The sequence below is a fragment of the Oncorhynchus masou genome, chromosome 13 (assembly GCF_036934945.1).
Source record: "Oncorhynchus masou masou isolate Uvic2021 chromosome 13, UVic_Omas_1.1, whole genome shotgun sequence".
Taxonomy (NCBI): Eukaryota; Metazoa; Chordata; class Actinopteri; order Salmoniformes; family Salmonidae; genus Oncorhynchus; species Oncorhynchus masou.
In genome coordinates this window covers 64,435,517-64,455,585 of record NC_088224.1, presented here as the reverse complement: position 1 = coordinate 64,455,585, position 20,069 = coordinate 64,435,517, and the positions used below count along the sequence as shown (strand labels likewise).

The 20,069-nt window shown below is 43.6% G+C and overlaps 2 protein-coding genes and 1 pseudogene across 2 annotated transcripts; all 3 read left to right on the top strand.

Annotated features, from left to right (window-relative positions):
• The first annotated feature begins 546 nt into the window (after positions 1 to 546).
• LOC135553393 (solute carrier family 35 member F2-like) lies at positions 547 to 4,596 on the top strand. Its single transcript, XM_064985530.1, has 8 exons — positions 547 to 662; positions 1,032 to 1,207; positions 1,379 to 1,506; positions 1,655 to 1,814; positions 1,960 to 2,116; positions 2,240 to 2,292; positions 3,721 to 3,875; positions 4,336 to 4,596. The coding sequence occupies exons 1-8, from the start codon at positions 547 to 549 to the stop codon at positions 4,594 to 4,596; spliced, it is 1,206 nt and encodes a 401-aa protein (XP_064841602.1).
• Positions 4,597 to 7,794: 3,198 nt separating this feature from the next.
• LOC135553392 (kelch repeat and BTB domain-containing protein 3-like) lies at positions 7,795 to 11,887 on the top strand (annotated as a pseudogene).
• A 581-nt stretch (positions 11,888 to 12,468) lies between these two features.
• LOC135552826 (PHD finger protein 13-like) lies at positions 12,469 to 19,991 on the top strand. Its single transcript, XM_064984704.1, has 4 exons — positions 12,469 to 12,896; positions 15,843 to 15,929; positions 17,047 to 17,956; positions 18,225 to 19,991. The coding sequence occupies exons 1-4, from the start codon at positions 12,885 to 12,887 to the stop codon at positions 18,452 to 18,454; spliced, it is 1,239 nt and encodes a 412-aa protein (XP_064840776.1). The 5' UTR covers positions 12,469 to 12,884; the 3' UTR covers positions 18,455 to 19,991.
• Positions 19,992 to 20,069: the final 78 nt, after the last annotated feature.

Below are 20,069 nucleotides of genomic sequence, written 5' to 3'. Positions count from 1 at the left end.
ATATTGCAGGTGTTGGAAGGTAAATACAGTAGGCCACAGTTGACTGGGCTGGGCCAGTGCTAAACTTAGCTGCCGTGGACTTGACTGCCATGGAACCGCTGAGTTCTATTAATGGTCAGTGCATGGTATGTACAGTAGCTATGTGACTTGGAGACAAGCAAGTAACATAGTTTAGGGATATGCGCCCTGTTCGAAGCAACACAGCCTTCCTCCTTCCTCTTTTTTTCCTTCCTTTATTCATTCAAGCCTTTCCTCCCATTTTCCTTCCTTGGGTGGAGTAATTACCTGGCTGAAATGAAGTAATCACTGATCTAAATACCCCCCAACCCCCTCCCACAGTTTCACACACACCCATTTTCACCCACTTTGTACCACACACTTTCATCACTACACCTATCTGAAAAACTAAGTAGTCTTTGCACTTTGATTAGAGAACACTGTTAATCATTCAGCCCAGGCAGCACAGTAGACATTTAAAAGCCCCAGGACAGGCAGCACACAGCAGTGTATCCCCATCATAGGATCCCACTGTTACAGAGATACAACATGGCTGAGATGGACCCAGATGGGATTATAGCTACAGACCCCAGAAATAATTATGAAAGAAAATGCCTTATTATCCAGAAGCTTCTGAAGTTCAACCCTAAACAAGTTTTTACATGGTGAGTCTGGGGGGGGGGGGGGGGGGTGATTATCTGCATCCCATCTGGCAACCTATACTTTATATATTGCACTACTTTTAACCAGCTCCCTGTGGGCTCTGATCGAAAGTAGAGCACTATATAGGGAATACGGTGCCATGTCGGACAGATAGTGACATAGTGGAGATCTATCAATGTCTAAGAATGGAGGGTGTCCACTGTCCAGTAGTTATGAATATCGCTGGCGGGGACCATACAGATGCCTGGACTGAGTTGTGATAAAACCCTTATGAAGACTATTGGTTTTACCAATAAAGACCCAGTTTTATCAACGTCTACTGTCTTCCAGAGTTGCTAAATTTCTGCTTCACTTATGCATTGTCCTAACAGGCAGCTGGTGAAGACAGTAGCCATGGGTCAGGGTTTGGCTGTTCTCATGTGTGGCACAGCAGTAACATCCCAGTACCTGGCTTCAGACTACCACGTGGACGCGCCCATGCTCCAGAGCTTTATGAGCTATGCACTGCTCTGCATCACCTACACCACCACTCTGCTGTTCAGAACAGGTACACACACACTCACGCACACCAACATGCTGTTCTGAAGAACAGGTAGTCTCTCTCTCACACACACCACCCCGCTCCTCATCAGAATAGTGCAGTTGTGAACTCTATAAAATGTTATAATTGTGTAGCAGTGCAATAACCTCCAGGCTACCCTCTCCTAACGTACTGTAGGGGATGGCAATATGTTTCAGATTTTAAAGAAGAGGTGGTGGAAGTATCTCCTAGTAGGCTTGGTGGACGTCGAGGCTAACTACACAGTGGTTAAAGCTTACCAGTACACTACACTCACCAGTATACAGGTCAGAACTATGAGAGGGTGTGTGTATGTTTTTGTGTGTGTGCGAGTTTGCATGCCTGCAGGCATGCATGTGTGTGTGTGCATGTGTGTGTGTGTGCTGAGTTATGTCAATGTATGTGACTATTCTGGTGTGTCTCTCTGTCTTCCAGCTGCTGGACTGTTTTGTGATCCCTGTGTTGATGATACTCTCCTGCTGGTTCCTGAAGACGTGCTACAGACCCATCCACTACATATCTGTGTGTGTCTGTCTGCTGGGGGTGGGGGCCATGGTGGGAGCTGACCTACTGGCTGGACGAGACTTGGGATCCAGTAAGAACCCTCTCCATTCATTCGTTAATTCATTAATTATTTAATTCAATCTCTCAGTTCATATCATAATAAATAGTAACATATTAACCTCACCTCTTTCCTCATCCTCCTCTCCTATCTCACTCCTCTCCTCCCTCTCTCCTAGCCTCAGATGTTCTGCTAGGTGATGGCTTGGTCCTGCTTAGTGCCAGTCTATATGCTGTGTCTAACTTGTGTCAGGAGTACATCGTCAAACACCTCAGCAGTGTAGAGTTCCTAGGCATGGTCGGCCTGTTCGGAACACTCATCAGTGGCATACAGCTGTAAGTGTGTGTGTTTACGTGTGTGTGCGCATGCGTGTGAATGTGTGTTGAGTGTACATGTTCGGTGAGGAGGTAGTAGAATGGGAATGTGGTTGATTTGAGTGGTCTGCTGTGTTCCTACAGGGGTGTTCTGGAGCATAACAATGTGGCAAACATCCAATGGGACTGGAGAATCGGTTAGTACCACATAAAACAAAATATACAAGTAACTGGCTAAATAAAATAAACTCTTGAGTAAATGAGGGATTCATAGTATATTGAAAGCAGGTACTTCCACACAGGTGTGGTTCCTGAGTTAATTAAGCAATTAACATCCCATCATGCTTAGGGTCACGTAAAGAATGCCCAGTTGCACATTATTTTGGCTACCATGACTGGAAAAAGAGAATTCAGTGACTTTAAAAGAGGGGTCTCAAAGTTGCATAGGGGGTGTAAAGGGTGTGTGTGTGTGTGTGTGTGTGTGTGTGTGTGTGTGTGTGTGTGTGTGTGTGTGTGTGTGTGTGTGTGTGTGTGTGTGTGTGTGTGTCAAATCGAATCAAATTTTATTTGTCACATACACATGGTTAGCAGATGTTAATGCGAGTGTAGCGAAATGCTTGTGTGTGTGTGTGTGTGTGTGTATATGTGTGTGTGTGTATATGTGTGTGTGTGTGTGTCTCAGTCACCAGATCTCAACACAATTGAACACTTATGGGAGATTCTGGAGTGGCTTAGACAGCGTTTTCCACCACCATCAACAAAACACCAAATCATGGAATTTCTAATAGAAGAATGGTGTCATATCCCTCCAATATAGTACCAGACACTTGGAGAATCTATGCCTGGTGCACTGAAGCTGTTCTGGCGACTCGTGGTGACCCAATGCCCTATTAAGACACTTTATGTTGGTATTTCCTTTATTTTGGCAGTTACCTGTATATTTGTTGACATTTTATTTTATTATTTTATTATTAAAGAGACAGGACAGTGTAGAAAAAGTAAAGTAAGTAGAGGGTTAGTTACAAAGTAGTTGTGGGTCCGCAGATTCGGTAGTGTAAACGACTAGACCACCCCAGGGCACCGGTTATTACCTCTCTCTTAGGGTTACAGACATGGTGGTGGTTACTGATGTTTTGGTGGCAAGGTTACAGAGAGTACAGAATGTGTGCTGTGTTAGCCTTCAGAAGTACAGTTTCCACCTTACAGCTCTTTGCTGCTCTTTATCTTGGGTTTTATGGGAGCTGCAACAGTTGATCTACCTTGTTAATAATACTTTCTGTCCTGTATAATGACTGCATGTGTTTTCTGTTCAGGCCTAATGTTCTCTGACTACACCCAGTACAGCTGTATAAATGAGGAGAGAGAATAGATTAGTAGTACTCTGTTGATTCCAACTTGGGAAATTGTTTAATCACCACAAGCATAATCAATGTTGCAAGACAAGGATCAATAATATTCAGATAATAACACATAATAAAATATTAAAAAGACAGATGCACCTGTGATAAGAGAGCCAAGTAAAAGATATTAGAAATCCTGTTGTCGGTCATACTCTGCGAAAACAAGGATCAGCAATGTATAGTATAGTATGTTAATTTTATAATGTATACTTCTTCTCTCCCCAGGCCTGCTGTTTGCTGGCTATGCCCTGTGTATGTACACCCTGTACAGCTGTATGCCCATAGTGGTCAGGAAGACCAGTGCTACAGCAGTCAACCTCTCCCTGCTCACTGCAGACCTCCTCAGCCTCTTCTGTGGCCTGTTTCTCTTTCAATACACAGTTAGTACACACACACACACACATACACACACACACACACACACACAGCAGAAACACTGAGAATAGTGGGTACAGCAGGTTGAGCTATTTGACAGTTCAGTTAGTGATTGTGTTTCTGAACAGATAAAGAGATGAGTTAATCAATGATTTGATGACTCCATAGATGGATGATAGATTGATTCGTTGCTGCTAAACTATGTCTGTACTCACTGTAATCTCTGCCAAACTTGTTGAATCTAATCTCTGTGAGATCAAGGAGACAGTAGTGATAAGATCGGTACCCAGACACAGAGGTAGAGCTGTCCTGATCACAGGACACAGCTGACCTTATCTTAAAACATCTTAGTCGTGCAGAGAAATCCCCTGGTCACCGTGTCCCTGTTCAGTGTATTGATGACTGTTGTTAATGCGTAATCTACTATGGCCTCATATAGCTCATCTGGTGTGTGTGTGTGTGTAGTTCTCAGGTCTGTATATTGTGTCTCTGGTGATCATCCTGGTGGGCTTTGTCTCCTTCAACGCTGTGGCAACGACCCCTAACCCTGCAGACCCTAACACCCCCTCTGTGGGCTGGAAAGAGGGTGGCTATGACAACCCTGATGACATCATCAATGAAGAAGTAGTGGTGGAGGTCTTGGAGGAGCAGGAAGAGGAAGAGGGTGAATGCCCAGGGTTATCGTGGAATCAGAGAACACAGTATGAGGAAGTACCAGCGATGTGATCTGATCTACTAGACGAGCACTTCCCAAGAGTCTATAGCTGTTCATCTCCTTGTCTCCTTTCTTTCATTCTTACCATTCTAATAGATCTACAGATTCACTGGTGTGTACAGTTGAAGTCGGAAGTTTACATACACTAGGTTGAAGTCATTAAAACTTGTTTTTCAACCCCTCTACAAATTTCTTGTTAACAAACTACAGTTTTGGCAAGTCGGTTAGGACATCTACTTTCTGCATGACACAAGTAATTTTTCCAACAATTGTTTACAGACAGATTATTTCACTTATAATTCACTGTATCACAATTCCAGTGGGTCAGATGTTTACATACACTAAGTTGACTGTGCCTTTAAACAGCTTGGAGAATTCCAGAAAATTATGTTATGGCTTGAGAAGCATCTGATAGGCTAATTGACATCATTTGAGTAAATTGGAGTTGAATCTGTGGATGTATTTCAAGGCCTACCTTCCAGCTCAGTGCCTCTTTGCTTGACATCATGGGAAAATCAAAAGAAATCAGCCAAGACCTCAGAAAAAATGGTAGACCTCCACAAGTCTGGTTCATCCTTGGGAGCAATTTCCAAACGCCTGAAGGTACCACGTTCATCTGTACAAACAATAGCACACAAGTATAAACACCATGGGACCAAGCAGCCATCATACCGCTCAGGAAGGAGACACGTTCTGTCTCCTAGAGATGAACGCACTTTGGTGTGAAAAGTGCAAATCAATCCCAGAACAACTGCAAAGGACCTTGTGAAGATGCTGGAGGAAACAGATACAAAAGTATCTATATCCACAGTAAAACAAGTCCTATATCGACATAACCTGAAAGGCCGCTCAGCAAGGAAGAAGCCACTGCTCCAAAACCGCCATAAAAAGCCAGACTATGGTTTGCAACTGCCATGGGGACAAATAGCACTTTTTGGAGAAATGTTCTCTGGTCTGATGAAACAAAAATAGATCTATTTGGCCATAATGACCATCATTATGTTTGGAGGAAAAAGGGGGAGGCTTGCAAGTCAAAGAACACCATCCCAACCGTGAAGCACGGGGGTGGCAGCATCATGTTGTGGGGGTGCTTTGTTGCAGGAGGGACTGGTGCACTTCACAAAATAGATGGCATCATGAGGATGGAAAATGATGTGAATAAATTGAAGCAACATCTCAAGACATCAGTCAGGAAGTTAAGCTTGGTCGCAAATGGGTCTTCCAAATGGACAATGACCCCAAGCATACTTCCAAAGTTGTGGCAAACTGGCTTAAAATCAAGGTATTGGAGTGGCCATCACAAAGCCCTGACTTCAATCCTATAGAAATTTGTGGGCAGAACTGAAAAAGCGTGTGCGATCAAGGAGGCCGACAAACCTGACTACGTTACACCAGCTCTGTCAGGAGGAATGGGCCAAAATTCACCCAACTTATTGTGGGAAGCTTGTGGTAGGCTACCCGAAATGTTTGACTCAAGTTAAACAATTTAAAGGCAATGCTACAGAATACTAATTGAGTGTATGTAAACTTGTGACCCACTGGGAATGTGATGAAAGAAATAAAAGCTGAAAGAAATAATTCTCTGTCGTATTATTCTGACATTTCACTTTCTTAAAAGAAAGTGCTGATCCTAACTGACCTAAGACATGGACTGTGAAAAACTGAGTTTAAATGTATTTGGCTAAGGTGTATGTAAATTTCCTTCGGCTGTGTGTACAGTATATGTGTTTTGTATTAGTTGTAATATTTCTCCACTAGTTAACTTGGCAGGAGGAATAATACATGTTTTATTCCACATTCATTGTGGGGTGTGTCAATTTAATGAGTGAGTCTTCATTGATATCAAACATAAACCCAATTTTAAGCAAGATATTTTCACATGAAGATAGACATTTTCTATATTAACTGCAGGGCTCAATGCGTGAAACATCACCTGATTAAATAATAATACATTGAGACAACAAAACAAAAAACATAGACAGTTGAAATACTTTAATCTTGGAATGAGGTCGCAGGTTGAGTATTTTTCACTTCATGTCTTCGCGTGGCTTCGCTCTTCCGGTAGGGTAGAGAGCTGTCCGTGGTGCTGAAACCTTTAGTAGCACGCGCACAATATTGTTTACAAACATCGGATCTGATCAGCTGGTCAAATCTATGGACAAAAAACGTTGTTTTTCCCGAGGTAGTGCTCGTCAAATACTTTATTATAAACAGTTAGCGAACTAATAGTCTGCTTTGTGATTCACTCAATATATGATGCTAAACAAGGCACAGAAGCAATGCTACTGATCTGCTTTGGGACAAATAATAACTGACATGTAGACACGAACTCCGTGTGTTCACAGACAGTTGAGATATAATAAGGTAGACTGCATGCAAATGTTTTTCTTACCCCTCTCCCTCTGTCAATCAACCTTCCATCTCCCTCCCTGAATCCTAAACGGTCTAATCAGCTCCACATGAATGATATATAGATAGACTACTAGGCTATAGAGCTTGCACGGCCCCATATGGAAAATAATCATGAAAATCGAATAAGAATCTTGAATGGCAGAAGAACATTGTTTTTTCCAAAAATCTAAGTAATCTAATAAGAATCTAGTAAGATGTTGTATGTTTTTCCTTATATGGCAGTGTTGTATTTGTATATGTGTTACTTATATGACATATGACAATTGAATACATGATTGTGGTGCATTTCCTACAAAGAAATGTTAAGACATATTTGAGACAAAATATATGAATTATGTTCTGAGAGTGTAACCTCTAAAAAATAAATGTTTTTCTTATAGGTTTCACATTGTGTTTTAAAAACAATAACAATTACTATTAGAAAATACAGTATTTGGAAATAAAAGTTCAGATATGAGATTCCATGGTTAAGGCTGGGTAGAACCTCCTACTGGACAGTTGATTCATCTACGGCTATGCAGGGTTTTAATCAAACCCAGCCCTGACTACTACCAATGTGCCATTGTGAGAATGATCGTTGAAAGATCCCCACTTAATAGCTAAATAGACTCACTGCTACTATCAAAGCCATTTCTTCTCCTCCTCTCCTCTTCCTTCTCTCCTCCTCCACCTCATCATCCTTTTCCTGTCCGCCTCTTCTCATTCAGTTGATGCCCCTAGTTTGCATAATATACAACCTTAGAACATAAAAGTGATAATAAATTTTTTGTGATTCTGTCCCGGGCTCTGGAGCTGTCATGGACCCACGGTCTGAGGGATCAAACTCCCAGTCCGAGGGAACCGACTACGTTCCCTACAGTATTCCCTATATTCTGGATCACAGGTCTGAGCTGTGTGTGTCAGAGGCTCACAGCCAGCAGTTACTGGGCATGCTCAGATCGTTCAGAGAGAGAGGCCTGCTGTTTGACTTCACTGTAACAGTCCAGGAACAGACCTTCCCCTGTGTCCTGGCAGCCTGCAGCAACACCTTCAGGTTGGTGTGTGTGTGCGTGCATGTGTGCGTTTGCTCTAACGGTTCTCTGTCTGCAGGGCCATGTTTGAGTTGAAAATGCGTGAGTGTGGGGATGGGATGGTACCCTGGGTAACCAGCCGTACGCTGCTACCTGGACTTATTTCACTCTGGAGAGATAGTCGTCACCAATGAAAACATAGACATGCTGTTCCAGCTCATCTCTTTCCTACAGGTACACTACATCAGGGGTAACCCATCAGGGGTAACCCAAATTACACCCTACCCTATGCCCTACTTTTGACCAAAGCCCTATGGGCCATGGTCAAAAGTATTGCACTATAAAGGGAATATGGTGCCATTTGGAATAAACCCTAGATCTGGGTCAGATACATACTGTATGTCAAATCCATTCAGAAACTTCAGAGGTGATGTTGATATATTGACCAGTGTTCTGTTTCCCAGGTTTCTGTGCTCCTGATTGAAACCCTGGAGCTCTCGAACTGCCTGATGCTATTGGCCCTCACCAAGGGATACGGTTCCACCTCCCTCCTCCAGCGGGCCAATGAGTTTGTAGTTCAGAACTTTCACGCCCACTCAATGACTCCAGACTTCCTGGATATGCCGGTGGGGAGCCACTATGATAGGTTCCCATTGTAATTTATTGAGACTCATTGAATTAAAAGGGCCCTAGCACTTGCACACCTGAATCAACATATAAACTCATATAAAATCAAGTTGCATCAGGTGTGTTAGTGCTAGAACAAATACACCCCTCTGGGTCCCCAGGACCAGCATTGGGAAATACTGAAGTAGATAGTTACTCCTTTTAGCTTTGAGAAAGTCACTTCATGTGAGCCATGTAAAATTGTGCATGGGTCCACTCCCCCTGAAGGATTTAAATTATTGGATTGCTTTTAAATACTAATGGTGGGAAATACCGATCTACTTCCTGTCCTCCCAGGTGGGTGTGCTGGAGGTTAGTATGGGGTCGGACAGTCTGAGAGTGCCCAGTGAGGAGATGGTAGTGAGGTCATCACCTGGACCTCCGTCATTCCTTTGCCACAGCTATATACTACCCAACTACCCAGGTAAAGAACACACACACACAAATACACACAGACACACGCACACAAATACAGAAACCCCCACACACATATACCTCTAACCCTCCCCGTGGCCTCATATTACCCAGAAACCAGTGCGTGCGGCTGTATCATCTACACATTGGGGTCATCAGTGGCGATATCGGACTCCTTCAACCCTTCGCTGGACTGTTTCCTGCGCTACGATGTCGTCTCTGACCAGTAGAGCCACCTGGTGGCAGAGTTTGGTCAGTTTTTCCATGGCACCTTGGTCAAGGCTGTGTCTGTCAACACTACTCCTATGTGACTTATCTATGTATAAGGTGACTGACTTGTTGGTTGATTGACTGATTGAATGAATGAGTATTTGATTGATGGATGTCTCCATCTATAAGTCTTTGTATTTATTTATCCTTCATTTAATCAGGCAGTTCCTATTGGCATAGATACAGGACATAAGGACTTTGTCATTAAAACAAACTTAACAATTCTACGAAACACCAACTCGCCACACCTGACCAGTCTGATTCCTGTGTTCTGTCTAGGTGTACAATTTATGTCCCGGAGACGTGTGTGTGTGTGTGTGTGTGTGTGTGGGTGGGGCAGGTGTAGGGGGGGGGTCATTTGAGTATACCGGGTTCAACGCAGGTGCCGTGGGCATGGCCAACCGACTCTACATCCTGGGAGTAGACTACTCGCTTGATGAGATCACTGATAAAGTCAGTGTACCACAATGGTTGGGGAAGTGACACCAATGCCACTCCCCCTGACAGCATTTCACTGTCAGGTCATAAGCTTCAGCAGATACAGAGACCCCTGGGGAGGGACACGTAACACACACACGAGTGCATACGCGATGTGGCCTCATATACACATAACACACACATATATACACACACACACACACACACACTGGGACTAAAAGTTGCACTCCACATCAATGAAAGAAATTATGTTTAGTCATCTCAACTATTTATTAGTTTTATCACATTTTATGTTTATATACACTGCTCAAAAACTAAAGGGAACACTAAAATAACACATCCTAGATCTGAATGAATGAAATATTCTTATTAAATACTTTTTTTCTTTACATAGTTGAATGTGCTGACAACAAAATCACACAAAAACAATCCATGGAAATCAAATTTATCAACCCATGGAGGTCTGGATTTGGAGTCACACTCAAAATTAAAGTGGAAAACCACACTACAGGCTGATCCAACTTTGATGTAATGTCCTTAAAACAAGTCAAAATGAGGCTCAGTAGTGTGTGTGGCCTCCACGTGCCTGTATGACCTCCCTACAACACCTGGGCATGCTCCTGATGAGGTGGTGGATGGTCTCCTGAGGGATCTCCTCCCAGACCTCCCAGACCTGGACTAAAGCATCCGCCAACACCTGGACAGTATGTGGTGCAACGTGGTGTTGGTGGATGGAGCGAGACATGATGTCCCAGATGTGCTCAATTGGATTCAGGTCTGGGGAACGGGCGGGCCAGTCCATAGCATCAATGCCTTCATCTTGCAGGAACTGCTGACACACTCCAGCCACATGAGGTCTAGCATTGTCTTGCATTAGGAGGAACCCAGGGCCAACCGCACCAGCATATGGTCTCAAAAGGGGTCTGAGGATCTCATCTCGGTACCTAATGAAAGTCAGGCTACCTCTGGCGAGCACATGGAGGGCTGTGCGGCCCCCAAAGAAATGCCACCCAACACCATGACTGACCCACCGCCAAACCGGCCATGCTGGAGGATGTTGCAGGCAGCAGAACGTTCTCCACGGCGTCTCCAGACTCTGGCACGTCTGTCACATGTGCTCAGTGTGAACCTGCTTTCATCTGTGAAGAGCACAGGGCGTCAGTGGCGAATTTGCCAATCTTGGTGTTCTCTGGCAAATGCCAAACGTCCTGCACGGTGTTGGGCTGTAAGCACAACCCCCACCTGTGGACGTCGGGCCCTCATACCACCCTCATGGAGTCTGTTTCTGACCGTTTGAGCAGACACATGCACATTTGTGGCCTGCTGGAGGTAATTTTGGCAGTGCTCCTCCTTGCACAAAGGTGGAGGTAGCGGTCCTGCTGCTAGGGTTGTTGCCCTCCTACGGCCTCCTCCACGTCTCCTGATGTACTGGCCTGTCTCCTGGTAGTGCCTCCATGCTCTGGACACTATGTTGACAGACACCGCAAACCTTCTTGCCACAGCTCACATTGATGTGCTATCCTGGATGGGCTGCACTACCTGAGCCACTTGTGTGGGTTGTAGACTCTGTCTCATGCTACCACTAGAGTGAAAGCACCGCCAGCATTCAAAAGTGACCAAAACATCAGCCAGGAAGCATAGGAACTGAGAAGTTGTCTGTGGTCCCCACCTGCAGAACCACTCCTTTATTGGGGATGTCTTGCTAATTACCTACAATTTCCACCTGTTGTCTATTCCATTTGCACAACAGCATGTGAAATGTATTGTCAATCAGTGTTGCTTCCTAAGTGGACAGTTTGATTTCACAGAAGTGTGATTGACTTGGAGTTACATTGTGTTGTTTAAGTGTTCCCTTTATTTTTTTGAGCAGTGTATTTATTTAAAACATTTTATATTCTCAAGAATGCTATTTGGGTTCAAAGTAACAGTAGAGGTTGCTGAGTCTTCTGACCCACAGACTTGCCTTGTTTGTTTCTGGACATGTCTGATCACCTGACCAAGGCAGTTGACATGTCATCTATTGAGGGCAGGATCTATTAAATAACTCTAGAATGGTATCTATTAAAGAACTCTGTCTTTATTTTCAGTGTAAGTGGGCTCGGCCTGCCTTCACTATTTAAAAGTGAGACAGTGAGAGCCTACTGTCCCAGGTAACAAGTGTTACAACACCCTCTACTGGTAGACTATGGAATGTTTTTGTGCCAGAGTTGGCTTGTCTAGCCAAACACCATGTTGTAATTTTGAAATATTTGTAAATACTTGCGCAGAAGGCTAACCATTTTACATGGCTCACATAGTGACTTTCTCAAAGTTAAAAACATGCAACTTCAAATCAGTTCAAATTGAATGAGGGCACCTGTGCTCCATGAACAGTTGCCGACTTTTCGCGGGAGATATGATAATATATCCTCCTGTTCAGCGTCTTACTAGATGACGGACGGACTCAACTATCTGACTGGAAAGGGGTGTTACACAAATGATACGCTATATGTAGTAAGTTTTGTTTTTAGTTGCGTCATGCAAATGTGTTATATAATATTGTGCTACAATTTATAACGCATATTTCTTATACTCCAATAGTTATTTTAGATAGTATTCGTTCAACCATCTACGAAACGGGAGTTTCCCTCCTCTTTTGAGTTAAAGCGGTCCTGTCCTGCTCCGTGGACTGATGTCACTAATATAATGTGATCGTTTCGCGGATCTCCCACCGTCAGGAGTCAGTGTACTTTTCGTTGCTTTTTATATCATAGGACAGCTTGCGCGGCAGCGACAAAGACAATTGTTTGTAGAGAGACTACCAAAGAACAGCAAAATTTTCGCTCTTATTCTAGGACAGCTGTTCCATGGTTTATCATTAAACATTTTGTGAATCAAACAACATCGTTGCTGACAATGCTAGAATGTCTAGTAGCTGAATGTTGTCTGTTGTAACGAACGTGTTGCTGTAAGTAAAACATCGAGATTTGTTTTCCTAAAATACCCAATTTCGTCGATTGAAGATCATCAGGACAAGGCTACAGCAGAGCAAGGAGGACAAGACCTCACCCTCAGCATTTTGTTTGCATTTGATTTAGAGACATAGAACAATGTTAACCCAGGTATGTATGGTTTATTAGCCTACATGGTTGGTAAATGTTTTCCAAAGTGGTAAGAACAAACAAGTTTCCGTGTAGGTTGCAAGCTTGTTGTGGCGTGTCCAGGGCGCGCGACTTGGATACGACAACGTTCTTTCCGCGTAGCCTAATGAATCAAACACCTTTAAATGATGGTCAGTGAAAAAAGCATCGACAATGATGGATGCTCTTTCATTTGTATTTCGTGTGAAACGTGACCTAGTTTATTGGGTGTCCAGAAAACGTTGACACAACTTATTTTTTTCCTGCGCAGCATCGAGTGTGTTTAGCCTAGGCTAGACTACAGAAGCCTTGTCAGGAGGAATTCTATTGTGTCGCTGAAATATTTGGCACTCCGCTCATTGATTTGCAATCGCAACTTTAAATTAATAAATGTGTCCTTGAGTAGACTAGGATGCCATCTGACCAAGCTCTCTAATTTAGAGAAACTATTTGGAGAAGCGAAGGTTACATGTTACAAGCTTACTTCAACAGTCTAACCCACTGTCATGTTTCTCTGGTGACCGCCCAGCAATCATGTTATGATGAAATTACATCTTCGTCGCCATCTTTAGATACAATTACTTAAGGAGAGTAGAGGATTATTTGATTGATTTTGGGAACAGTGTTTGTGTCGTTATGCGTCGATCACTTCCTATGCAGGCGACCCCGGTGTAGAGAGAGACATGAAGTTGTCCCCCTCCTGACTGTCAAATCCCGGATGGGATGATAATGACAATACGGCTAGCCAGCCTATACACGAACAGTTGTCTTGTTGAAATGACGACTAGTCTCCCTTTGGCGCGCCGAGGAACTATCGAGACCGGCTTCGTTGTCAGTGTTTCTGTTCTAGGTGCACCTACAGTCTGTTTCAGCCCTCGTTTCCTCCCCTCCCCCATTAGCCCCGGCGTAACACACTCTATACAATGTTGCTATTAAGTTATACATAATCAATCGAGTCGCAAGTTGCGACAGTGTTGCAGTAGCCTATGTATATCAACACAGGTCTATGCAATATTCGCGAGACTTTCTTGGGCTAGGCTACATTTTTCATGCGTTGTAGGCTATTTGGCTTCACGTTTTTGAAGGGCTGTCCGTTTTGTCCTTCCGGTGCCAGGCCCTTTGAAAGTTTATTTTGACAATCTTAGCCTAAAGTTGTGGGTTGTTTCAAAGCATAACTCCAGCTGTCTTATATAATCATATTGTTATTATTATTCCACTCGCTCTAGCGCTTAAACTGCTAAGGGGCGGAAGGTAGCCTGGTGGTAAACCGAAAGGTTGCGAGATCGAATCCCCAAGTTGACGAGGTAAAAAAAGAAAAAAGAACTGTCGTTCTGCCCCCGAACAAAGGCAGTTAACCCTAGGCCGTCTTTGAAAATAAGGTTTTGTTCTTAACTGACTTGCCTAGTAAAATAAATAAAAAATATTAAGTCAGTGCTCTGGAAATCCATAACTACTAGAATGGTCTCGAGTCAGTTGTTATTTCAATTGTGTAAATATTCCATAATAAACAATACATTGCTAAATGAATGCATTTATTTTGTTAAAATGGGTCATAAGAAACCTCAGGACACCAAATGTAAATTGTAATTAGACAAATGTATTGATTGATCCAAAAGTGCATAGACTGTAAATACTACAATAAGATTATAGTGTATTTTCTGACTAACAGCTGACTGCCCATCTACCCTGTCCAAACTACACCTGAACTATATTGAAACTAATTTTAAATATTATAATAATAAATATTAAATTACCAATAGTCTGAGTGACAATGTTATCAATTGATTATGAAGAGGCTGATGACAAGTGCACCAGCGCATTGGAAAAGAAGGGGCCGGGGCTTATGAAATAGCACTTCCATTTCAGTCTACAGAGGTCCATGCAGGTCAGTCATTTTGATTGCTATACCCTGTCGGAAAGAGCAGATTTCAAGGTTTTTAATGGACCTATTTTTGCCAAACAACTCTACAAATTGTGCAGATTGAAACAAAGTATGACTTTTTCCTAGACTGATGCTCCATACCGTTGCGTTCCTCATGTGAGTACTGGCGACAATCAGCAATAAATATCCTTTCTTGTTTTCATTACATTTTTACTGTAAACATTTTTAGTTTCATATTGATACTTTTTCACCTATAACCATTTTAAGATTTGCATAAATTAACATGGGTTTGAATGAGAACCATAGGAATACAGAGGTAGCTATTCAAAATGGTCCTGCTCCTTTGCCAATTAAGCTATAAGACCAACTTTAAAATGGTCAGGCTATCCTAATTTAAAATTCTTAAATCTTTATCAACTATAGCTACATAAATGTCTAAATTAGCATAAAATAACTCACCAACGGCAACTCTTGAACCTTTCAAGCTAGACACGCCAAACCAACTTTATAATGTTCAGGCTATCCTCATTTAATGTAACAAAATCTTGATTAGCTATAAACATTTGCATAAATTAGCGTAAACTATACCACAAACAGTAATTATTTAACCGATCAAGCTAAGAGCCCACCATCTAGCCAGGTAATTAACGTTTACATTTCAAAAGGCGTGGGCCCTGATGTTCTAAATCAGTTGGCAATCGTTGTATCATTACTATGATGCCTGCTTTCACACAGCGGGTTTGTCTGTTACTTCACTGTCTTGATGTTGTCGACCAAACAAGAGGTAGGCTAGCCTACAACTGGTTGGTTGGTCGGTGTGACCGCCTCCTGCACTTTGGCTCACGGCAGTTTACTATTGCACTTAGGTGCGTTTGTTTCAGCTCGCTGGGTGCCCCAAGTAGACAGTTTGCTTTCAATGGAATGATCTCAAATGTGCACACTCTGCCTACCTGGCGCTACGGGTCAGTTGCATGGATTGGAGGGACTCGGCACATGTTATGTGGTTATTAATGGTCTATAATAACAAGGTTTGTTTTTTTCCGCAGAGAAAGAGAAAACGCACTGTGGAAGACTTCAACCAGTTTTGCACCTTTGTGTTGGCCTATGCTGGATACATCCCCTATCAAACAGAGGTAGGTTGATAAAACAGTTTTCTCCTGTTCAAGTAAGACTGAGATATAGCTTATTAACACCTAATTGCTCCTGTAATTAATTGATGTCTTATTGTTTCTACATTGAAAACAATATATAAACATGTATAAACATGTAAAGTGTTGGTGCCATGTTTCATAGCTGAAATAAAAGATCCCCAAAATGTTGTACGCAAATTTGTTTATATCCCTGTTCGTGAGCATGTCTCCTTTGCCAAGATATTCCAATCCACCTGACAGGTGTGGCATATCAAGAAGATGATTAAACAGCATGATCATTACACAGGTGCACTTTGTGCTGGAGACATTGAAAGGCCACTCTAAAATTAGCAGTTTTGTCATACAACACAATGCCACACATCTCAAGTTGAGGGAGCATGCAATTGGCATGCTGACTGCAGGAATGTCCACCAGAGCTGTTACCAGAGAATTGCTGACTGCAGGAATGTCCACCAGAGCTGTTACCAGAGAATTCGATGTTCATTTCTCTACCATAAGCCGCCTCCAACGTTGTTTTAGGGAATTTGGCAGTAAGTCCAACAGGCGCCATCAGCTCCTGTTTCAGCATGATAATGCACAGCCCCATGTCGCAGGGATTTGTACACAATTACTGGAAGCTGAAAATATCCCAGTTCTTCCATGGCTAGCATTCTCACCCATTGATCACGTTTTGGATGATCTGGGTCGACGTGTATGACAGTGTTCCAGTTCCCACCAATATCCAGCAACTTTGCACAGACATTGAAAAAGAGTGGGACAACATTCCATGGGCCACAATCAACAGCCTGATCAATTATGTGAAGGAGATGTGTTGCGCTGCATGAGGCAAAGGGTGATCACCAGATACTGACTGGATTTCTGATCCACACCCTTACCTTTTTTTTAAGGTATCTGTGACCAATGCCCAGTCATGTGAAATCCATAGATTAGAGCCTAATGAATTTATTTCAATTGACTGATTTCCTTATATGAACTGTAATTCCGTAAAATCGTTTAAATTGTTGCATGTTCCGTTTTTATATTTTTGTTCAGTATATTTCTGTTGAATGATGTCTCTAGTTCTGCTGTTGTGTTTCCATGGTGATGTATCCCCCTGTAGGAGTGGTGGTGTAGTGAGAGCAAGCCCAGGGACAGCAACCCCTGCAGCACCAGCCAGAGTACCAGTCCATGGGCCTACCAGTCCTCTCCTACCTCAGACTGTGGCTCCTCTGCTCGGGGCCAGAAGGAGGAAGGGAAGGAGGTGAAGAGGAGCTCAGACAAGAAGCCGGTCGGGCCTGGTCAGGGGGAGAAAAAGCCTAGAGGAGAAAGTGCCAAGTCTCCCAATACGGAACAGGCTGCCACTAGATCAACGGTCAGCAAAACGCCAGAGATCCATGAGCAGCACCTGCCCCAGTCTGGATGGACCAACCACAACAGCTGTCCTACTGACAACAAAACACATCCTCTGATGGTTTCCGAACGTGACCATGACTGTAAACTTCCCCAATCTTTCCTGACTCAACTCTTCCCTGAAGCCACCCACAGCAGCTCTCTGTCTGACCACAGGAACAAGACCAACAACGGTCAGACAGACACACCAGACCCCAATGGGTCGGCTGGGAAGACGAGCGACGCTTTCCCTCAGAAGAAAGGAAGTGAAGAACTGGAACAGGAAGTGACAGAGCAGCCAGTTGACATGACAATGACAAGCTGTGAGACGGAGAGGAGTAGTTCTCACAGGCTGGGAGACAGAGAAAAAAAGAGAAGAAAGGAAGAGAAGGGGTCACGGGAGAGCTGGGAGGGGTCTGGGAGTGAAGGAGGCATAGACAGGGGTCAGAGGTCAGATATCCTAAGGATGGTGATGGACAGGAGGTTCAGAGGTCAGCTAGCTGAAGACCAAGAGACAGGCTACCACACAGAGGAGGGAAGCAGCCCCGACCAGGACCGGGACCATGGAGGGAGCAACTACCAGACGGACCAGGGAGGGAGCGATGGAGAGGACACATCTGCAGACAACCGCAAGATGGAGGGTGAGTAGAGGAACCCCACCTGAGACTAAAGAACTATCCCAAATGGCACGCTCTCCTCTTGTATACATTTTAATCAGGGCCCATTTTCCTTATATAGTGAACTACTTTTGACCAGGACCCTAGTAGGGCTCTGGTCAAAAGTAATAGGGAACAGGGGGCAGTTTTGGACACACTCACTCATTACCTCATCACTATCTACAACCATCATTGATAGTTTAAAACAGAGACTGTGTTTAATATAACGTCTCCTATTTCTCTCTTTTCTCAGATGAGGACGACTCGTGGGACCTGATCACCTGTTTCTGCCTGAAGCCATTTGCGGGTCGGCCCATGATAGAGTGTAGTGAGTGTGGCACCTGGGTGCACCTGTCCTGCGCTAAGATCCGCCGCACCCATGTTCCTGAAGTCTTCATCTGCCAGCCCTGCCGAGATACCAAGACAAACATCAGACGCTCCAACCGGGCGCGGATTGCCCCCCGCAAACGCTTTAGCGACTAGACTAGATAGCACCAGCTGGTTCATTGGTTGCGTCCCAATTGGCAGTAGGTAGCCTAGTGGTTAAGAGCTTTGTGCCAGTAACCGAAAGGTTTGAATCCCAAAGGTGGAAAAATCTGCTGTTCTGCCCTTGAGCTATGTAGCAACCCCAAACAACAACTGCTCCCCGGGCGCTGTTGATGTCGATTAAGGCAGCCCCCCGCAACTCTCTGATTCAGAGGGGTTGGGTTAAATGCTGAAGACACATTTCGCTTGAGTGCATTAAGTTGTGCACAACTGACTTGGGTATCGTATATAGTGAACTACTTTTGATGTAGGGAATAGGTTGCCATTTGGGACGTTGACCACTAGTGAGCATCAAGTTCTATGCTGGTCCATTTTGTCGCTCTGCAAAAAACGCCACCAGGGTTGTGTTCAGTAAGACACAGAAAAAGTAAATTAACTTCTGTTATTGGACAAGTCCAGGTAGTCCTCCCTGTTTCGGTCCTTTTTCTTCCATTTTGTGCCTAATGAACATGACCCTGGACACTGCCATCAGCAACCAAGCCATGAGTCTATGGTTGTGTTCCCCTGCTCAGATGTTACATTCATCAACCAATGGTTGCGTGCCACATCAACTGTGCCATCGGGCACCAGATTGTTATGACATGATGTGGCTAGCTGATACTTAATACCTATCCAGGCATTGTAAGATCCTATCACTCTCCCCAGAACAGTACAATGTCCATACTTAGTACAATACTATGTAGGGAATATGGTGCCATTTGAGACCCATGGACAGGTTTCTGGGGACTACTTTCTCCAAATATGGATTTTCAGTTATTTCCACAGTTGTTGCCATTTGATGTATAAGATTGTCACGCCTTCAACTTTCTGACTCTGTATATACATTGCCAGTGGATGCTTGCCTCTCTTCCAAACATGCTATATATGTACACTGAGTGTGCAAAGCATTAGGAACACCTTCCTAATACTGAGTTGCACCCTCTCACCCTTTTGCCCTCAACAGTCGAGTCAGGACATGGACTCTACAAGGTGTTGAAAGCATTCCACAGCGCTGGCCCACGTTGACTCCAATGTTTCCCACAGTTGTGTGAAGTTGGCTGGATGTCCTTTGGGTAGTGGGCCATTCTTGATACAGACTGATACTCAGCAGCTTGCAGTTCTTGACACAAACCGGTGCGCATTGCACCTACGACCATACCCTGTTCAAAGGCACTTCAATCTTTTGCCTTGCCCATTCACCCTCTGAATGACACAAATACACAATCCATGTTTGAATTGTCTCAAGGCTTTCAAAATCCTTCTTTAACCTGTCTCCTCCCCTTCATCTACACTGATTGAAGTGGAGTTGACATCCATAAGGAATCATAGCTTTCACCTGGTCAGTCTGTCATGGAAAAAGCAGGTGTTCATAATGTTTTGTACACTCGGTGTATATCAGATGGTAAACCTTTAGTAAGATGTAAATAGTCTGCTTTTTAGAGTTGTTTATTATATCTTATATGTGACACATGCAGTAATAAAGGTAAAGGACTAACTCATTAGTCTCATGGTGTTCTGTACTGATTACATATTATTTAGTGTATCGTACACATCAGTCACCAGACCAGGTCTG